A 20,616-nucleotide genomic window follows, 5' to 3' on the forward strand; every position below is an offset into this window, starting at 1 on the left:
ACGTGGTTGCGGTGACAGCAGGACAGCAGATGACAGAGCAGCTTTGAAAAGAAAAGGGTGACACTCAAAGGCTTTTACTGTGCCAGTGTGATCAGAGTGATCAGACAAACCATAAAAACGTGTAATAAAGAATAAAGAATCGTAATACTTTCTGCAGATGTTCACTGCGCCTTCCTCTGCGGTTACTTTTCCAGCACAGAAAGTGGAAAATTCTGCAGAACCCGTGTTACCTGATAGACTTTTAAAAAACCAACAACCGGGTGTAATTTTGAACTTCTTCAGGAAATCGAATTACACGAGGAGCGACGGTTCCTCATTTGCATGTCTGCTGTCCTGGCGCGCGAAGACAAAACAACTCAGAGTGGACGCTTCTTTCTTTAAACAGCATGTAAAAGTGAGACACAATCGCCACAGCGACGACAAAGTGTGATAAAGATAAAGCCGTCGCGCGAGGGCAGCTCTGATGCGCCTGTGCACGTGGACGCAGAGGCGTGCGTGGAAGCAACAGGCGGTGAAGCGAGAGACGTCTCTCCTCGTGACATCTGTAACTTGTGATTTTGGTGCGAGCCAGCACAGGACACGCGGCGTGGATACCTTCACGCGCGGGAGCCGTTGTGTAAACGCGGAGCGAGAAAGAGGGCGGTCAGAGGAGTGACGGCACACGGTGCGCCGCGCGCTGCTCTCACTCCCAGCTCGGCTTCTGGTGGGGTGCCCGTCGCACGTGCAGTTTGTTGTTCGTGCACGGCGGGACTACCGGCGTCGGGAGACGCATGCTTGAAAAGACCTGCGCTCACTTGACGCCCGCTTTGGTGATGCCATGCCCCGGAACCACAGCGGAGACGAAGGCGGCACCGGGCTCTGGATGAGGACCTCGCCGGGGCACCGTACCGAAGGCTACGGCTTGAAGGATGTGGAGTCCGGCGGAAAGATGATGAACAACGCAGGAGACGGCTTGCTGTCGGCCCCCGGCGCCGCAGGTGCTGCCGGGTCCGACAACGCGAGGGGGAAGCAGGGAGCCCGGCTCAGCCTGCTGGGGAAGCCACTCTTATACAGCACCCAGAGCGGCCGGAGAAACGTGCGCTACCGGCGGCTTCAGAACTACCTGTACAACGTGCTGGAAAGACCGAGAGCCTGGGCGTTCATCTACCACGCGTTTGTGTAAGTTCACGTTATGATATGCGTACGGAGTTGTGTGATGCGAGGATGCACACCTGTCGATGGTCCCTGCGGGAGGGTTTGCAGTTAGAAAGCTTGATTCAGTTTGGGGCACTTTTGATATGTGATGGCTGACATGCGCCAGATTCACAGCTTTTGCACATGAAGCAGCTTCAGTGTGAGACTAACAGGTCACTTTTGCGTTAATGAGTTTCATGTGTGCTGTTAAACCCGGATCTCAGGGTCCCGGCGGTTAGGACATCTTCAGCCGTGCTGTGCGCCTTTCTTCACTTCTCAACCAGCTGTATTTAATTTCCCGCGTGCGATTGTTTGTTGTTGTGGCGTGATAACTGTTCCTGAGAGGGAGGAAGGAAGTCGAGACACATGCTGACTGCAAAGCACCATTTTTTTTCTTTGGTGTGTGTGTTGTGTGTACACTAAGGGGAGGGGTTGCAAAGGGAGGACAGAAGCTGTTTACACACAACGCAAACAGCTCAAGTGTTCACTTTTCTTTCTGAGTCATCATTAAAGCTACTCTTTCAAACTGCATTCTTCATGAGCACATAGGATTTTCCCCTTGGTGTCGTGTGTAGGCTGTGGTCTGCGGTGGCACCTTTCATGTCGCATTCTTTTAAAAGAAATTACACTCGCTGACTGAAAACGGTTTTAAAATTTCCTAGACAGTGAAATCGAAATTTCATGTGTCGTGCGCGGTGATGGAAGGCAGAAATGGAAATCGGATCCTTTTCTCATTGCAGAGTTGGTCCTGTTAATAAATACTGTTCAGTTACAATACAGCAGCATGTTGGTTAAAGAGGACGCATTCTGCTCATTTCCAGCATCATGTTCTTGTTCCGAGGCTCAACTGGAGGTTCACATGATTCCCAGTTCAAAAAACCCAACTTATCTTTTGTTTAACTTTGCTTTTTCAGCTCCTCTCTGTTCAGCATATGCTGATCTATTGATGTGAAACTTTGGCCATATTTAATATGAGCATCCAGCACTGTAACTGTATACATGTGACAAAAAACAAGAAAAGAAAAGAGGGAAATGACATCAGGAAAGACGTTTTAAGTGGCGTATAGAGATGAAGCTCAACTGAAAATTTAAACCAAAAAAACAGATTTCCCATAATATTTATGAAGACAGGTCTGACACATCTGTAACTAAATGAGTTACAGATGTGCCTGAATGACATTTTTGGGTTTTATATATTTAAGTGTGTCTCTATCTTTTCATTTGATGTGCTGCCTCCTTTCACAGTGCTGCATGAATTAGCTGCCATTGTACTGGAGGAGCAAACAAAGAAGCTGTTGGCCTTGGACTCGTATGATCGACTGCGTGTGATGTTTATAACCACCTAACTAGTTGTAGAAAACATTCGGATATATGTTTTTAAAACCTCTGATTAGTCCAGTTCAGTTTTACTTAGAGCTGGTTCACAAAACCAGTCATCTCAAGGTGCTTTACTCTGTAAGGTAAAGCTCTTAATACCTAATACTAGAGAAAACCACAATGATCAGATAAGGAGATGAGCAGCGCTTGGAGGCTGTGGGGAAGAAGATCTCCATTTTAACAGGATGACGCTTCCAGCAGAACCAGGGTTAGGGAGGAGCAGCCATCTTCTCCATTTGATTGGCTTTTCTTTGTGTAGCTTTTTGGCAGTGCAGAGGTTAGAAGGATATGAGATTTGAACCACTGAGGCTATGGAGATGGACATGTGCACAGTCCAACAAAGACATTGCATCCGTCTTATCCACACGTCGAATACTGACTGGCTGAAGAGTTGGTTTGAACAGAAAAGGTAAAGACGACTGAGCCCACCACCAGGAGGCAGAACTGTGGAAAAAATGTCAGTGGTCAGAAAAAAGTACAATTTAAAGCACAAACTGTGATTTCAACAGACAGTTGTAAATGTTTTTGGCTTAAGAAGAAGACGTTCTTCGTATATTATGATCTGTTATCTCTCAGGCATGGGGCTCAGGTAAATGACCAGGAACAGCATTAAATTAACAAGAATGCTTATATTACAAGCTGTTCCACACATTTTTGACACTGCACCCTGGTGACTGTGTGCAGATACAATATGGGTTATTTGGCCTGCAAAGATCTGCCTTCTGACATGGAGTCGGCTGCACGTAAAAAACTTTAAGATTGAGCCCGCAGAAGCATGTTGCTGTAACTGCATGTCTGTCTTTAGTTCACAGTGAACAGAAGCTCAGTTCCCTGGAAAAGCCTCCATATCTCTGCTGGCAACAATGCAAGTTATGCTCTTTTAACACAGGAATTGTCTTGTGGAAATAAAGGTACAGAGGTCTTTGTTTCCACCCAGTAAAGTTGTCTCAGCATCACCTTTTCATTTTGATGCAAATCGAGCTAGCTGCAAGTTGAGCAGTTTTTCAGCTGTCCATTTAGTGCAGCTCGCACACGGTGAAAGAATCACTCTGCAGACCACAGCTACAACTAGGGCCAAATTTAATTAAAAACCAAAATTGGTCAAAATTTGCAAAGGGCTGGATTTGGTGTGAACCTTGATTTTTGACACGGGGTTTGAATTATCATGCTTGTAGCTGGCTAACTAATGGGACAATAAGTTTTCTCAGTTTCTACAAAAGCTGTTTCTGAGCCACTGGCTCGTCTCACTCCGTACAAGTCTTGCTTCTTTTCCGTGGAGCAGCATCTGCTCCCTGCAGTGTTGGGTTAAAATTGGATAGTACAATCATCAACCAAAAGCTACAATAGCAGCTCTGTGTTACCTCAAAGATAAGCACTGTTAAGGCAGTTTGATGTTTACTAAAGTAGAATTCGACATAGAGACATGGATGGATTTACTAACCCCTGCAAGTGATTCCAGCTGATTTTCAACACTATATTTCTAAGCTTTAAATGTTTCTGTGACCTTTACTCCAACAAACCCTCCCATTCAGATTTATTTGTATATTAACTAAAAGGCCTAAATTCAATGATTTGCTACAACCAAAATAGAGAATCTAGTGTTTGTGACCAGTCAGGGGTGTGGGTTTGTTTTACAGCCTTTCATGTAAACTGCGTCATGGGCAACTTTTTTTTTTTCCAGGAACCAGAATTTTGATTTTTTTTTTCTTCTAAAATCCAGATTTGAAACTTTTGAATTACACTTGCTCTATATTTATTTTTAGCATGAACGTGCCATCGCTTCAGCCCCAGTACTTTGAGCCATCCAGCTTTATGCTGACCTTCCGTATTCCCCTTTATTGGAGCCATAGCTTAGACGTACACCAGTCGATATGCTTTAGTTTGCTGTTTTAGTTAAAAGCTTGACTGAAAACTGCTAATTTACATATTTTATGAAAGTGAGTTAGTCACATACGCCCACAGGGATCTTCAGACTCCTCACATCGGCGCTCTAAAACATTAGGAACGCATGGTCGGGTGGCCTGGAAGTTACTGAATGCTTTTCTTTCATTCCTGCGGCATCAAGCTTGAACTGGAGATGTGGGAGGAGGAGTGAACTCTCACTCGGCCCTTTGCTGTCTCTCCTGTACTGTGATGAATGGAGCTGTGATGGTTAGTGGCCTTGAAGTTATACTGGTCTGCTTATAGGACAGTTGTTGAAGCCGAGTGTGTCACCGTCACAGTTGTTATCTTTGAAATAAGATGACATCCATGTCCATATGATGTCAGACCTAACTGTGGTTCACCATTAAAAGCACTGCAAGCGTATTAATCAATCTTTCTTTAAATCACAACTCAGTAATCGGAGCACTCACTGGCTGGTGTGTAGGGGAGAGTTGGCTCAATGGACAGGAAAACCTGAAATTAACTGAAATTGAAAGAAGCAGCAAGGTGATATTTTGCTTTGGGGTCCATTTCACATTCTCATAATCCAATTATTCGGTGAAACCGGTGGTTTAAATGTGTTTTAGTAACCCAATAAGTACCTAATTTGCAAAGAAAAGCCTTGCATGTTGGGCACCCTCAGAAGAAGGTGGTTAGTTTAAATGCAGGTTTTGCACACGGTGTACCTGATACACAAATGGTAGCACTGTGGGTTAGCTTGGTAATATTGTAAGAGTTTGATAATAAAGAGGTGATTTCTATCATGTAAGCAACAACCAGGTAATGGTCACGAGTATTATCTGAGTATTGTGTACTTGGGGCTGAACAGTTGGAAAACATTTAACGTGCCTTTTTCTGCTCATTTACCCCCATATTCCTTCTTCAACTCTGCTAGAATAGATTTGCATGGTTCACATTTCAAAGTCCTCACCTGCCTTAAAGTGGACCTTGCTGCTGCCTTTAGTTCATCCCCTGTCTGAACTAAGACATTTAAGCTCCTCCCCTTTGAAAGGAAGGGTCCGTTTTAGCAGGCATTCATCTGATTGGCTGCCGTTCATACACACGAGATTAGAATGAAAGGTGGGTGTGGTTTCTGTGCTCACATGCTTGCCATGATCATTAAGGGATATCCCCCTCTCTGACGTCAGAGTCAAGAATAGAAACAAAACTGTCTGAAACTGAGCATTTTGGGGCAGGAGAAAAAAAGTTATAGTACAATGTTAGGAATGAAAGTCCCAGTATGCTGTTAATAATGTGAAAGCAATGAGGTACTATCGATAATTGTATTATAGGTTAGCGTTAGACTAACATCATCAGAAACATGAAATAAAGTGATAACATAATCTAATCTTGGAATAAGTTCCAAGTATTATCCATTCATGGTTATTCTGAAATATAACCATGGCTGAAAAATTCTTTCTGTTTCTATTAAAATTCATTCCGGTCGTAGATTAAACCAAACGTTTGTGTGGAAACCCTTTGGTTGGGTTTCTGCGAACTAATCACCAGACATGCAGACATGTTCACATGATACTCGACACCAGAATGGTCCCTGAGGCAAGCAGCAAATTTGCATAATCTCAGTTAAGAACAGGGTGTTTGTGATGTGAAATAAAAAGACAACCAAGACAGACATATATATTGTTAAACTCCAGTACAAGCTTATTTTTAAAGGTGTCTGGTTTTTAATTTTCTTATGCAAGAAGCATAATTATTGTAATCATGAATGAAAGGCTCTCGGTAAGAAGGACTCAGTGCAGTTCGAAGGGTCACGTGATATCTGAATATGAAAAACTTTTTATTGTTAAAAATGTTATGTAACATTATGCAGGACTTTAAGGACGTTATCTTGTCTGCTGCTTCGTTAAATATTTTTGTAGCTTTGCATTGCTGACATCACAGCTGAGATGTGCTTGCTCTCCACGAACCACCTGCAAAACACTCCTATAGCTTTTATCACTGGGGAGCAGGAGAGCTATGATCACGGAGGTTGGCAGAATGCTGCGATATGGAGGGAAAAGCTGAATTTATGTTGCGTTACAGAGTAAAAACAAACACAAAAAGATAATAGATAATGTCTGTTTTTAAAGGTTCTCTGTGAGACTGTAACGTGGACATGTGCTTCAGTAATAGACTGTATGTAAAAGACGGACCCTACTGCATTTTGAAGCCTTGTTGGAATGTTTTTGTTGCCAGAGGGGTCATATTTGGATGTGACAGTGATGTGCTATGTAGCCAGCTAACTCTGGAAAGCCTTGTTGAAACCTGCAAAAACTGTAAGAGTGAAACACACAGTCAGATACTTGCTAATTAGTGTAACTACTTAATTAGTTGGTGTAACTAAGTAACATCCATTTTCTTGACAGTTAACCCTCTGTACTCCATAATGGCTTCAGATGGATTCTACTATTATTGGAAAAAAAACCATTTCTGTACACTGGATATTTTAAAGTATTCTATTAACACCAACACTTCAGGAATTAAAAAAAAAACTTATAAGTTTCAGTTAAATATTTTTGCAATATCTTACATTTTTACTCCTGAGTCACCTCAACGCTCTGGCCGTTCGTCTGTAGTAAGTCTAGGATGTCAGTCTGTTTACCTCAGCTGTCAAAATGCCGGGTGTGAGGCATTCGTGCGTATTTACTCTGGAGGGTGTAAAACTAGTGAAAGGAGTCTGATACGAGTCAATAATTCAGCGAAGCACATCGGACATTCAGGCCTAACATTAGCTGGCATAGCGTTAGCTCGCGACTAGTTGTTGCTGTTGCTATAGCCAGCTTGTCTTGAGCTGTACTCAGATAGGACGGCTGCATGTTGTAATTTTAGAGCCTGAACTTGATTTCAGGAGATGAGGCTTCAGGTGAGGAGGAAGAGATCTGCGTTTGTCTCCTGACCTCTCACTCACTCTTCCTGTTGCCTGCTAATAGTCTCCTAATAGGAAGCATGCATGTCTGATTGTTGCATCAGACATACTCGCTCCCTCTCTCTTTACATTATAATAGGAAACACCTTGAGATGACTGTTGTGAATTTTTGCTATTTGAATAAAATTTTAATGAGTTAATTTGAGCATTTACAGTTCTGACTCTCACTGGTCTTCACTGTTTTAGCATCTGTTCTGTTTGTTTCGTTAGCATCAAATTTTTGCAAAAACACTATGAAGGTTAGGTCAAAGTTCTCATCTCAAAAATGGCTCCCTTATGTCGCAGGTATAGTTCATTAGTTCGTGTTCGTTAGCATCACTTCCTTATTACCAACTGATTAAAATCAAAAGGGGGCGGACTTACAATAACACTGTAAGCGATGGAGAGAAGAAACTGATCCTGACTGTCATGAGCTCTGATCCATTCAGCCAAATAAGCTAATTCTGCACAGTTTAAATAGGGTATTGCTATAGCTTTAAATGATGGCTGTAATCTATATGTAAACCATTTCATGCCCAGATTTTCATACAAAATATGTACTGAATAGATGGGTTTGAGTCTTTTTTAAAGGCTTATGTAAGCAGAGCGTGCCTTTAGAGAGCCTCGTATTCACGATTGGTTTCACATAACACATTGTTTCGGTGTAAAAATAGGTTCTCTTTATTTTATTTCTGAACTCTGCAGAACATCCTCTTTTAAAAATCGTAATGTTTATTGACTGCATCTTAGTTAAATAGAGTTGGTCTGTGTCTGGGCAGCAACGTGGTTGATACGTGATTGATTACTCTATGAAAACAGCATCAAGCTCAGCTTCGTCACGTATTCTAGAATGAAATTGTTAGATAAACTTAACGAGTCAATATTTTAAATTGTTGTGTGATTGGACTTTTTGTGGAAGTTGCTAAAAATATGTAAAATAGTTTTAATTGTTAGGTTGCATTGTAGGTGATTATTATAACTGTAAGCTGAACATTATATAGCTATTACAGCTAATCTTTTTATGATAGCTTAAAACTATTGCTATTATAAAATCACAGTGTATCTTTTTTCGCTAACCTTTTTCCTTTTAAATGGGAGTTTCCTTCCCACTGTCGCCAGGTACTCGCTGTTGCGGGTGTTGTTTAATCCTTGCAGTTTCCTCTTTGTTATTGTCTTTACCTTACAAATAAAAAGAACTCTTCTAGTTGGTCAAATTGGTTAATTAACTTTATTATGTTAGTTAAAATAGGTTGATAAAAATATAACAAATGGTTAAACTGTTTGCAAGCAGTGCAAAGTAGCTAAATGTGATGGTTAAATAAAAATGAATGACATCACTGTTTAATAGAGTAGCAGGTAGAATAAATGAATGACTGACATGTAGATCTGGATCATAGTTGTCCAGATCTGGTATAAAACCAGTTTAAACGAGTACAGTAGAGCATCGGAGGCATGGATGATGAAGCTGACTGTGGAGGTACATTAGATGAAAAGGTCGGGAACCACAGCTGGATGTCTGCTGGATACATTTTTGCGACAGCTGCAGCACTGAGCCCGCCTTTGTGCTGTACCGAGCCGGTCGCGGGGCCTTGCTGGCCCTCTCTCCTGTCCGTGCACATGCGTACACAGTGCCGCCATTCATCTCACCTCTGCATTAACGAGCTCTTATCCTTCCAAGTATGTTCAGCGGCAGGAAAACACGCAGGGGAAATGGCGTTTCTCCGCCTCAGGTTTCTGAACTGGCACCTCGAACAGCCGCGGTGCACAGAGTGGCGATATGGACCCACTGCTCTCACTTGTTAAATATCTATCAGTTGGTTTGTTGTTAGAAATACTTGGATTTATAGACTGCAGTAAAGGATGCTGGCTCATCCTGAAAGCTGTGTTTGATAAGCTTAGGTTATTGGGCCTGTGAAGCCAACAGACAATAAAATGTTTAGTAGACATCTAAATGACTAATCAGAGGCTGCTCTAAATCCCACTGCAGTTGTGTATTATATTTTGAGTTGTCATTTGTTACCCACCCTTTTAAATTCTCACTTAGAAATATCTCTGTTCCCTCTAAGCCTCCTTTTTGTTATCATTTCGAGAGGTTTGCACTCTGCTGTGTATGTTATACATTTGCTTAACCTTCACAGCATATTGGGGTATTTTGCACACTTTAAGGCAATCTGTCACCTTTTCAGTAACTCAATGGAAAGAAACTTCCAGCATAAAGCACTAGTAAGCACAGCTGACCTGTATGTGAAGAGGAGCCGGCCGGCATGATCTGTGTGGTGACAAACCAGAGGTGTGATTCTTTACTCAGATGGTGGCTGCCTCACACTGACACTGTGAAAGTGAGAAGCAGACGCCGTGTCAAGAAGGTTTATGATGTGAATTTATCTTCAGATGCTTTGACGAGAAAGAGGCGAGTTCATGAGTGGAAAAGGGGCTAAACAGTTTCTGTGATGGTTTGTTTGACGCAGTAGCTTTTGCATGATGTTTTAGGCATGCTTCATCTAAACGTGTGCGACATCAAGGCTGTTTCTCGAGCACCGTTTGATACGGATCAACCACAGCCCAACTATCACAACCTGCACATCTTTGAGCTGGTTCGTGTTTGTCAGTCGTCATAAATATTTTGTTTCACTTTTAAAAAGGGCCCCTGATTACTTTAAAAGGAAGACGCAGTGACTATTTACAGCACGGCATATAAAGTAAGCTACACCTCCTGTGTTCATGCTGTCGAAGAAACTGATTGAAGACTCCAACAGTGTGTCAAATGTGATTTTTAAACTTATATTTCCGATGAATAAAGAGCTCTGAGGCCAGGAATAGATTAGTTGACCACGAGATTAAAACCACCTGTCTAATAGCACGTAGGTTGCCTTTATACAGGCAGAATAGGTCCAAGCAGTCAGGTCACAAGTCCTCATCAGTTTAATACAGTCCTACTGGATTGTATTGATTGTATTGATGATGGTTTAAATATTAAGAATAATTCTTTGCGAGTTGCCGCTATGTAACATTCACGAGGTTTAGTTTCTTTGCGTTAACCAGTGAAGCTTTGATCAAATTGTGTTTGAATTTGAGAAGCATGTTGGGATCTTTTTTTTTCTTGAGCTGTTCCCAAACATTTTTGCCACAGTGGCGGGGTGTCTTATCCTCAGAAGACATAATGCGCACGTTTTTCAGGGCGTGCTGTTGCTGTAGGCGCTTGTCATTGGTCAATAACAGTGCAAAAGTTGATTGTGTGTGTCAAAGTAACACCACACGAGTGCCAGAACCTGAGCTTTTCATCCAAACGTTGGATCATAATGACATGATTAATTGCTTGGCGCTCCTCATCGCTGTGACATATTCACTGTTTTATTTTCCTAGATAATGGATTAGCAGTAGTTTTTAACTTTTAGGGTGTACGCTTATTTCTTCAACTGTAGAGTTTTCTTATGAAGGCTAAACAGAATTGTTGCATTTTATATATATATGTTGTAATTTCCTACTCTCATGTCCTTTCACCAGATTCACCGAGACTGCCCTCATGTCCTCTCAGTCCTGTGTGAGTTATCATAAAGAGCTTGATTTTGAGTCTGACAGAACTTTATTATTCTCCGTTATTAATGACGTTGTATTTCATTGTTCTAATCTATATAAAGAAGTCCTCTCAATAGTTTCGTTTTTTTTACCCAGTTGTATCATAAATGGTACTTTAGTATTTTTGCATTATGTCTTAGTTGGAAATCCTGGTATCATGTTCTTGCTGCTCCAGCACAAAAACCTCCAGCCTGCCGATGTTGACTTTTTCACCATTTAAAACTGGATTCACTTTGTGTACATGGACTCAGCACAAACGACATGACACATTAGATATCATGACTGTTTCATGAGCTGGCCTCAGACTGTGTTGTTGTATAGTACCTATATGTAAATCACTGTGCCCGTTTGATGCCAATCACAGGATGGTCGCGGCTGATGGAAATTGCCTGCTGCAGGTTTCATGTTTCTAACCTCAGTTTACTCAGAGGGAGTTCCCCTCTCTCTATTGTCGGGGGCTGCCTTTCTAAACACAAAGACAGGCCTTGTCACAGGATACGCCTGCACACATGCGTTGTGGGTATTGTACCTTGGTGAAGAGAGACATCATTTAGGTAAACGGCACCTGTTTGCTTCCTTTGAACGCCGCCTCGCTCCAACGCCTCCCAGAGCCTACGGTCGAGATGTCGGGAGTTTCATTCCGGTGACATCTTGAAAGTCTCGCAAACCAAACAACTAGTAGACACCATTACCGTCTGGCTTCCCCTCTCTGAAAAATGTCAGATTGTACTTTCACGTTTGACAGAAACCCCAGCCCACTGCCGCGAAGTGAGCCTGCCATCGTGGGTTAGGGGGTTTTCCACCTGATTGCCCCTTGTGTCTCACTCCCTGATAAGAAAGTGTTTTTGTGGTTGTTTGTCCCAACCAGTCATTTCACAGGTTCCAATCTGTGTGAATGAGTCACTTTTAGTGTAGTGAAGCTCTTTTTTTCATACAGCTCTCTGTGTTAGCTCCCCTTTTCTTACTGCATTACTTCCAGTGTTTTCCAGCTGTTTCCTCCTGCTCTTATGTGACCTCACCCCCATTGTCAGCGTGACAATGGGAGGGACGTCAAACTTCACTCTCTTCCAAGAAGAACTCACAGTTCTATCAGAATGACTGGTGAGTGGGGTACCAGCGCTGGATAGACATCACTTCAGTCTTCATCTCTCTCCCCTGACAGTGCTATTTGTTTGCCTTTCTGTCATCAGAGGGCTTTTGTTGGCCCGTGAGAGACTGGTCTTTAACACAAACAAAGAGAGGAGCGAGTATCATGATCTTTTATGGCCCCGCCCTCCCTTTTAGCCTATTTTTATTGCAGTTTTAGTCCTCCCTGATCTCTAACTGTTAATCAGAAATGTGCTAGCAGATGCTTGCCTGGAGGGGTACGGAGGTGGCACGCCAGTTGACTAATTTCTGTGTGTAGCAGTTCATCTGATGTGGAGTGTGACACAAGCGGACTCAGGCCTAATAACTGGGTTTATCTGCTGACAGCCGATGTGCTTCAGAATAGGCCTCATACGAAACGCACGCACAAACACGCGTCCGGCCTCCTAATATGTTTTTAGATAATCAAAAACACCAGCCAGCTGTCAAAGTGTCAGAGAAATCCCAGAGTGAAAGGGGCAATTTTGGGCACTTATGTGTTGCCATAGAAACTGATGCTGTCTTCTTGAGCTTGTTCAAGAGTGATTTTATAAAGAAATGGATGGATGAAAGATGAAAGGATGTGCTGGGTGGGTTCCAACAGGCGAAAACAAAGAGCACATTCTCTTACCTGTGTTCGTACGATGGCTGTGGCGGCCCACGCTGCGCCGCCGTCGCCCACCGTGTTATATTGAGTCGTGTATCAGCTAGTTTTAGTGTTTGTTATGTACCTGTAGGAACCTTTAACACAGCCAATTCTCTAGCCAGCGCTAGATATTTGAATTCGTCAGCTGTTCTGGTCACTGCTACAGTTGAGCTGATGGAGGATGGCCTCAGGTATCGGTGATGGTCAGATGCATTGACTGCGATGCATTGTAAAAAGATCCAGGCACGTGTTATGAGTGGATTCTGTTTTTTGCCTCTTCAGCTTATACGATAAACTCATGGTCACCAATTACAGCAGGCTAAATCATTCATCGCTGTATGTGAACGAGGCTCTCCTGCTGGTGTGATTCTGCATTCGTTCTCTTCATGCTGGAAGTAGGAAATAAGCTCCCTGATGTGTGTGTACCATAAGCATGTCTTTGTGTTTGGCTGCACAGTATGCATTATAGGGGCACAAGTGCACTTTCACCCCTTCCCTCTGTCCCACGTCCTAGTGTAACCGGTTTCTGCTTCATCCCGCTGCAACAGTTCGGCCCAAACAGACTCCTCGACTCTGCGTTGTGTTGTGTTTTTAAAAAGACAAGGAGTCTCTGATCGATCGTTGCCACTTTATTTCCTGAATGGAAACAACGGTGCTGTATCAGTGCAAATGGCTCGCCACACACCACTCCGCACAGCACACTCTCGTATGGCTACGGCAGACTGGCAGCGATTACTGCAGCAATATTACAATTTTTAATATACAATAAAATAACAGCAACAACAAGTGATGTACCTGAATGGAAACAACTGTGTTGTATCAGTGCAAATGGCTCGCCACACACCACTCCGCACAGCACACTACGGCAGAACATCTCATTAGCATTCCGCTTTAGCATATAGTTTCACACATTAATAAACAAATGAAAAGTACATAAAACTGGTGTTGGACATGTGTCCACTAAGCACTTATTACACTCAGTGCTCGTCAGCTAATCAAACATGTTTTATGTGTCTGTACTACTTAGCTATATTGTGTGCGGAACAATACAACTCACCTCTCGTATGGCTACGGCAGACTGGCAGCGATTACTGCAGCCAGCCACACCTAACCAGCCACACCGAGAGGGGGGGCGCTGTTTCCCCATTACACTGATATTTGTGGCAAGTGGAATAATACCACATAAACACTGTTACATTCCCCCCTGCTGAATTCCACTTGCACATTCAAATAAACAAACACCACAAACAAAAAAAACACCCTTAAAAAAAAATCAGGTACACCAATCACCATAACACAAACAGAGGACAAAAACCCAATAATCCTCAAAAAAAAGAACAAGATAAAAAAATCCAATAGCTAATCTATAGCTATCAACATGTGATAAATCTGTTCAGGAATACCAGGTCGTACAGTCACAAAGAAAATTCAGTCAGAGGACTATCCCCAAAGGAAGTAGAAGAAGAAGTTGGCCAGACCCCTTCCAAAAAAGAACAAAATATGCCAGTTACATATTTCATCACATCATAACTGTACGCCACTCCGACACAGAAAAATCAACGACAAATAATCAGTTTCAATTCTAAAGATCAAAGTCCCACTTCAACAACAATAGAATCAACTCACAGTTATCAACAATATTTACACTTTAACAGGTCTCTGATGCATCATTTCAATCAACCTGGAAACAGGCTTAAGTAACCGTCCCACTCTCGATCTAGCACGGGTCCCCACCATCCTGCTAACATCAATCGGGTCTGCGTTGGGTGGAACAACTGTGGTTGAGACATGACCCTCAATCGTAGCTTCATTGTCCTGGTCACTGTCAGTAATGGCTGCCAACTCGGAAACAGAGGAGGCTGCAACTAGGGCCACAGACATAAGCAGGTCAGAATGTTGACCACCAGAGGTGGCATCTACCTGCTCCTCAGTGTCAACAGGGGGAACACTGGTACAGGCAAGCTCTCGATCCACCATGCTGCCTTCTGGTTGAGTAACCTCTGTCATCAGCGAGTCGCTGGACACTGCAGACGGTAAGTCAGACACCCAAGCTCTCGTCCTGTATTCAGCCGTGCCCACTGATGAGTTGCAGACAGCTTCTCCGTCGCATCCAACCATCAGCGAGCCAGACTCAGAAAGCTCATCTCCATCATCCTGAACTGAAACACCACTGAGAGGGAGGAAGTTCACTGGCATTATCAGGTTGCGATGCACAACTTTCACTTGCCCTGTGGAATCATCCATCAGCTTAAAGGTGTGACTCTCATCATTTTTGTCAAAAACTGTATAGACAACACTCTCCCAGCGATCAGCAAGTTTTCTTTTGCCACGTCCCTTTTTGTTGGCCAAAAGGACGCGATCACCAATCGCTACTGGGGCTCCCCGCACTTTCCGGTTGTAGAGGTCCGTGTGACGCTTCAAATTTTTGCGTGCCACCTCCTGCGCCAAATCCATGGCTTCTTTGAGGTCCCTCCTCAATGTCTGGACATATCGATCATAGTTCATGATGTCTTGGTGCTCAATAACAGAGCCAAAGATCACATCGATCGGCAGTCTTGGCACTCTGCCAAACATCAGCAGAAATGGCGCATAGCCATTTGTCTCATGGACTGTGCAGTTATAGGCGAATGTGAGAGCTTTCAGTGCCTCAGGCCACCTTTGCTTGGCTCTTGGGGTAATGCACGAATCATGTTGCCCAAGGTACGGTTCATCCTCTCGCAGGAGCCGTTTCCCATCGGATGGTATGGGGTCGTGTGGGACTTCTGGACACCTGCCACATTCAATAGCTCGGCAATGAGCACACTCTCAAAATTAGCTCCTTGATCAGAGTGAAGGCGTTTCGGAAAGCAGTAGATGCAGAAGTAGTTATGCCAGAGTTGGTGTGCCACCGCCTTAGCAGACTGATTGGGGCATAGAAAGGCCTGAGCCATCTTAGTAAAGTGGTCTGTGACCACAAGCACATCCACGGATTTGTTCGCTGAATCCTCCGCAGACCAAAAATCTATGCAGACCAGTTCAAGGGGCTCTGATGTTCTGATATTCTCCAAAGGTGCTCTCGCCTCTGGCTCAGGCGACTTGCTAACAACACACCTTCTGCAGCACCGTACATACTCTGACACATGCTTGGCCATACCAGGCCAGTAGAATCTATGCCTGGCCAGATAAAGTGTTCTTTGTTGTCCCTGGTGACCGGCTTCATCGTGGACGCCTTTCAGTACAGCGAGCCGCAAGGTTGGCGGAACAACATACAGATAAGTCTTTGTCTTTGAGACGGGATTCTTGGAGACTCGATACAGCACACCATCCCTCACAGTTAACTTGTCCCAAGCCCTTAGAAATCTCTTCGTATCAACCGGTTCACTTGCCCGCTCCCTCTTCGAGGGTCTCCGTCCCCTTTCCACATAGGAGATCACTCTGCATAGCACATCATCACGCCGCTGGTGTCCCACTAGGTCATCATGCGAGAAGGGTTCAGAGTCAGTATAGTTTCTTTCATATGAAAAATACAGAATGTGTATATTTGCAGATACACAAGTTATGGAAAAACAACAAACCAAAACAAAACAAAAAAACAAAAAAGAACCGCAACACCATTACCAGCAACATTACCGTCCTGGGTTAACCCCGTTTTCTTCATTCTTATACTTATTTAAAATTAGGTTTTTATATTTTACTTTAAACTGTTTTATGTTTTGACTGTCTTTTATTTCTTCTGTTAGACTGTTCCATAATTTAACTCCTGCAATTGAGATAGACATAGTTCTTAAAGTTGTTCTAGCACTTTGTATTTTTAAATTCCATTTCCCTCTTAAGTTATACCCACCTTCTCTTTCTATGAACAATTTACAGATTTCTTTGGGAAGCAATTTATTTCTGACTTTATACATTATTTGCGCTGTTTTAAGCTTCACCAAGTCTTGGAATTTAATAGCTTGCATTTTGACAAAGAGTGCATTTGTATGGTCCCTGTACCCTACATTATTTATTAATCTAATGGCCCTTTTCTGTATTATAGTTATTGTTTGTGTATTACTTTTGTATGTGTTTCCCCAGACCTCTACACAGTAGCTCATATATGGCAGTAGTAAAGCACAGTATAAAATGTGCAGTGCTTTCTGATCCAACATATGCTTTGCTTTCCCCAGGATGGCAATGCCCCGTGCCAATTTCCCCCGAACATAAGTAATGTGTGGCTTCCAACAGAGCTTGTGGTCAATGATCACCCCAAGAAATTTTATTTCATTTACTCTTTCTAAATATACATTGTCAACACATATTTCTACTTCGATGTTTTTCTTTTGGTTTCCAAACAACATAAATTTGGTTTTATCTAGATTCAATGATAATTTATTTATATCAAACCACTTCTTTAATATCGTTAATTCCTGTGTGATCATCCCCAAAACCTGTGGCAACTCCACACCTGAACACAGTATATTTGTGTCATCTGCAAATATTACAAACTTTAAAATCTCCGATACTCTGCAGATATCATTTAAGTACATAATAAACATTTTTGGACCCAGTACTGAACCTTGAGGTACTCCACAAGCTATATCCATCAAATTAGATTTATATTCATTTATTTGTACATATTGTTGCCTATTCCCTACATAGCTTTTTAACCATTCCAAAACCACTCCCCTAAACCCGTACTTTTCCAGTTTTTTTAATAGAATTTCATGAATTACAGTATCAAACGCCTTCTTTAGATCTAAGAAAACTCCGAGCGCATACCTCTTATTATCCATACATTCCGTTATCTTTTCCATTAAATCTATCAGTGCCAAAGCTGTTGATCTGTTGCTTCTGAACCCATACTGACTATCTGTCATTAATTCATATTTTTCCACAAAACTATCAAATCTTTTTATGAAGAGTTTTTCCAGTATCTTAGAGAACTGGGAGAGTATTGACACTGGTCTATAGTTTGTAAAATGATGTCTTTCACCGGTTTTGTAAATGGGAATAACTTTAGCAACTTTCATTTTTTGTGGAAAAACTCCTTTTTGAAACGACAAGTTGAATATATATTTTAATGGTTTTACGATACCATCAATAACTGTCTTTACCGTTACCATATCAATATCATTCCAGTCTGTACTGGTTTTGTTCTTAAGTCCTCTAACTATGTCATAAATCTCTTTCTCTTCCACTGCTCTTAAAAACATTGAGCTACTATGTCAAACTGAAAAGGCGCTAGCTTTGCGATCCACCTCTGCTCACATGCATCCAGTCTTGGCTTAGAAAGTATGTAGGTGAGAGGGTTATTATCCGTCCATACGGTAAACTGATGACCCCTCAACCAGTGATGGAACTTGTCGCACACCGCCCACTTCAATGCAAAGAACTCCAGCCTATGCGCTGGGTACTTGGACTGTGCATGATTGAGTGTCTTACTGGCAAAGGCGATCGGTCTTGATGTAGAAGCTCCAGAAGGAACTTGCGACAACACGGCACCAAGGCCACTGCTGGAGGCATCAACAGAGAGCAAAAAGGGCTCCTCAAAATTAGGATGGGCCAGGAGCACTCGATCCAACAAGGCCTGCTTCAGCTCATTGAAAGCTGCCCTGCATTCATCCGTCCAGTCCTCCTCACACAGCTTTTTACGCACCAGCCGGTGCTTTCGCCGTGAACCACGAGGGCCTTTATCCCCAGATGTCAGCCGAAACAGAGGTTTTGCGATGGATGAGCAGTTCTCAATAAATTGTTGGTAGAACATTACCATCCCCAAAAATGAGCGGACCTTCTGTTGGGATGGGACACTCGAACCCTCTTCCATAAGGTCTGCCTCTGTAAGGGATGTAATGGATGCTATTTTGTCAGGGTCTGACTGTATCCCATCAGCATTTACAATGTGCCCCAGGAATTTCACAGACTGTCTCAGAAAATGGCACTTCTTTGGAGCCAACTTAAGGTTGTGAACCTGGAGTCTCTGGAACACCATATGCAAGCGCTCCAGTGCCAATTCTTCTGTCGGGGCAAAAACCAGAACATCGTCAAGATAACACAGCACACTGAGGAAGTTCTGATCCCCAAAAATGCCTAGCATCATCCTCATGAAGGTGGCTGGACTATTGCACAGTCCTTGTGGCATACGATTATATTCGTACAATCCAAATGGAGACGTAAATCCCGTGTACTTACGGTCCTCCTCATGCACCTCCACATTATAATAACCCGAAGTCAAGTCCATTGTGGAGAACAATCCGTTCCCTCCCAAAGCAGCCAGTGCGTCAGCCGGATGTGGGAGTGGGTGAGCATCTTTGACAGTTCTAGCATTAAGCCAGCGAAAGTCATTACAGATTCTCAACTCACCGGATTTCTTCCAAACTAAGACCAGGGGTGATGCAAACTCACTGCAAGACTTCCGAATTATTTCTCGTTCCTCCATGTCATTCAGAGCCTGTCTTAGTTTTTCATAATGAGTTGGTGACACACGTCGGCATGGCAACCGGAATGGCTTGTCGTCCACAACTCGAATTCGATGTAGGCAGCCGTTAGCCTTGCCACAATCCAGCTTGTCTCTCGAGAAGATAGACTCAGACTCAAACTGGGCTATAAGGCCAACCAGTTTTTCTTTGCCAGCCGGCGAAACTGCACATGAATCAATGTCGATATCAGACAGCCCCAGATTTTGCAGCACTGCATGTAGGGGGCTACAACCACTTGTCACCTCCTGTGAGGGTGAAACATCTGGCAAAGTGGAAACATCAGTGACTAGACTCTGCTCATCATGGCACCAAGCTGGGCCAGTAGACCGTTGCATGTTCTGTTGCAAGTAGGAGCCAGTGGGGCTGAAGTTCTCCACTGCTGCACAGGGGGACACGTCAGCCAACTTCATGTTCCGTTTCAGTGTTATCGGCTTGTCAAAGGGGTTCAGCACTTTCACAGGGAGCCACCCATCACTGTTTAGATGCGCTACAGTTCTCCCAACCATAACTGACCTCGGTCCAGACCTTGACCCGGTGGGCTCTACAACGACAGCACTGCCCACTTCCCCATTGTTCATTAGCTGCAGCCTGCCCCAAACAAGGTGTTCTGTCAAGGGCTCTAATGTTACAGCTCTCTTTAGATTGACAGTTCCGATCTTATCACCAACATGCCCTGGGGCCACCACTCCTGACATTGAACTCAGCAGATTTTTATTAAGCTGTTCTTCTGCACTCAGAGTCTTGCTGCATTCCTCTCCTAAATGTCCCTCTTCCCTCAGGCGATTACTCAGATACCTCATTAGGTTACTGCCCAAAATGAGGTCCTCATTCTGCCCTGCAATCACCAACATTGGCACAACAACTTTACAGCCATATATCTCCACTGTAATGTCACACACACCTGATGGAACTGTCCTCGAACCACCACAGCCAATCAGGACGACATCCGTGGGTTGCAAGGTGGGGGTCTGCAGCACTGCATGATGTAATAGTTGGGGCATCATATTGGTGCTGAGGGTGCAGGCCATAGAGCCACTGTCAAGCATGGCTTTAACAGACACTTTGCCACCCAGGGTCACATTTTCATAGAACAGCTCATCATGCTGTTTTAGTCTGTGTGTGTTCTGAAGAATGGGTCTCCGGCCTAGCTGGCACTCCTCACAAACAGTGTGTAATACAGATTCTAAATCATCAAAATCATCCTCTTTGGGGGCGATTTCAGGCCTAACACTTGCCCCCTCCACATGTAGGCCATCTAGTTTCCCAGCTGCTGGGTGGCTGAGTCAGGCCCCCTCACTCTGACAGACACGGCCCTGGGGCATTGAGCCCGTGTGTGGTCGCCAGCATGGCAGATGAAACATAGCCGATGGGCTCTACAGTGGTGATACGTAGAGTGTAGGGCTGCCACGATTTGTCGACTAGTCACGATTACGTCGACTATCAAAATCGTCGACGAC

General features: G+C 43.4%; 1 protein-coding gene across 4 annotated transcripts in view; it reads left to right on the plus strand.

Moving 5' to 3' along the window:
• The first annotated feature begins 463 nt into the window (after nt 1-463).
• Nucleotides 464-20,616, plus strand: part of kcnq5b (potassium voltage-gated channel, KQT-like subfamily, member 5b) — a 138,984-nt gene continuing 118,831 nt past the window's right edge. For all 4 annotated transcript variants that reach the window (XM_085278093.1, XM_085278095.1, XM_085278094.1 and 1 more), the window contains exon 1: nt 464-1,158. In XM_085278093.1, coding sequence (XP_085134219.1) covers nt 818-1,158 — 341 coding nt within the window. In that variant the 5' untranslated portion in view covers nt 464-817. The remainder of the gene's footprint in view (nt 1,159-20,616) is intronic.

Source organism: Mchenga conophoros, linkage group LG6 (genome assembly GCF_057382185.1).
Source record: "Mchenga conophoros isolate Kocher_MC1m ecotype Shallow Benthic linkage group LG6, M_conophoros_male_GT1.1, whole genome shotgun sequence".
NCBI classification, from domain to species: Eukaryota; Metazoa; Chordata; class Actinopteri; order Cichliformes; family Cichlidae; genus Mchenga; species Mchenga conophoros.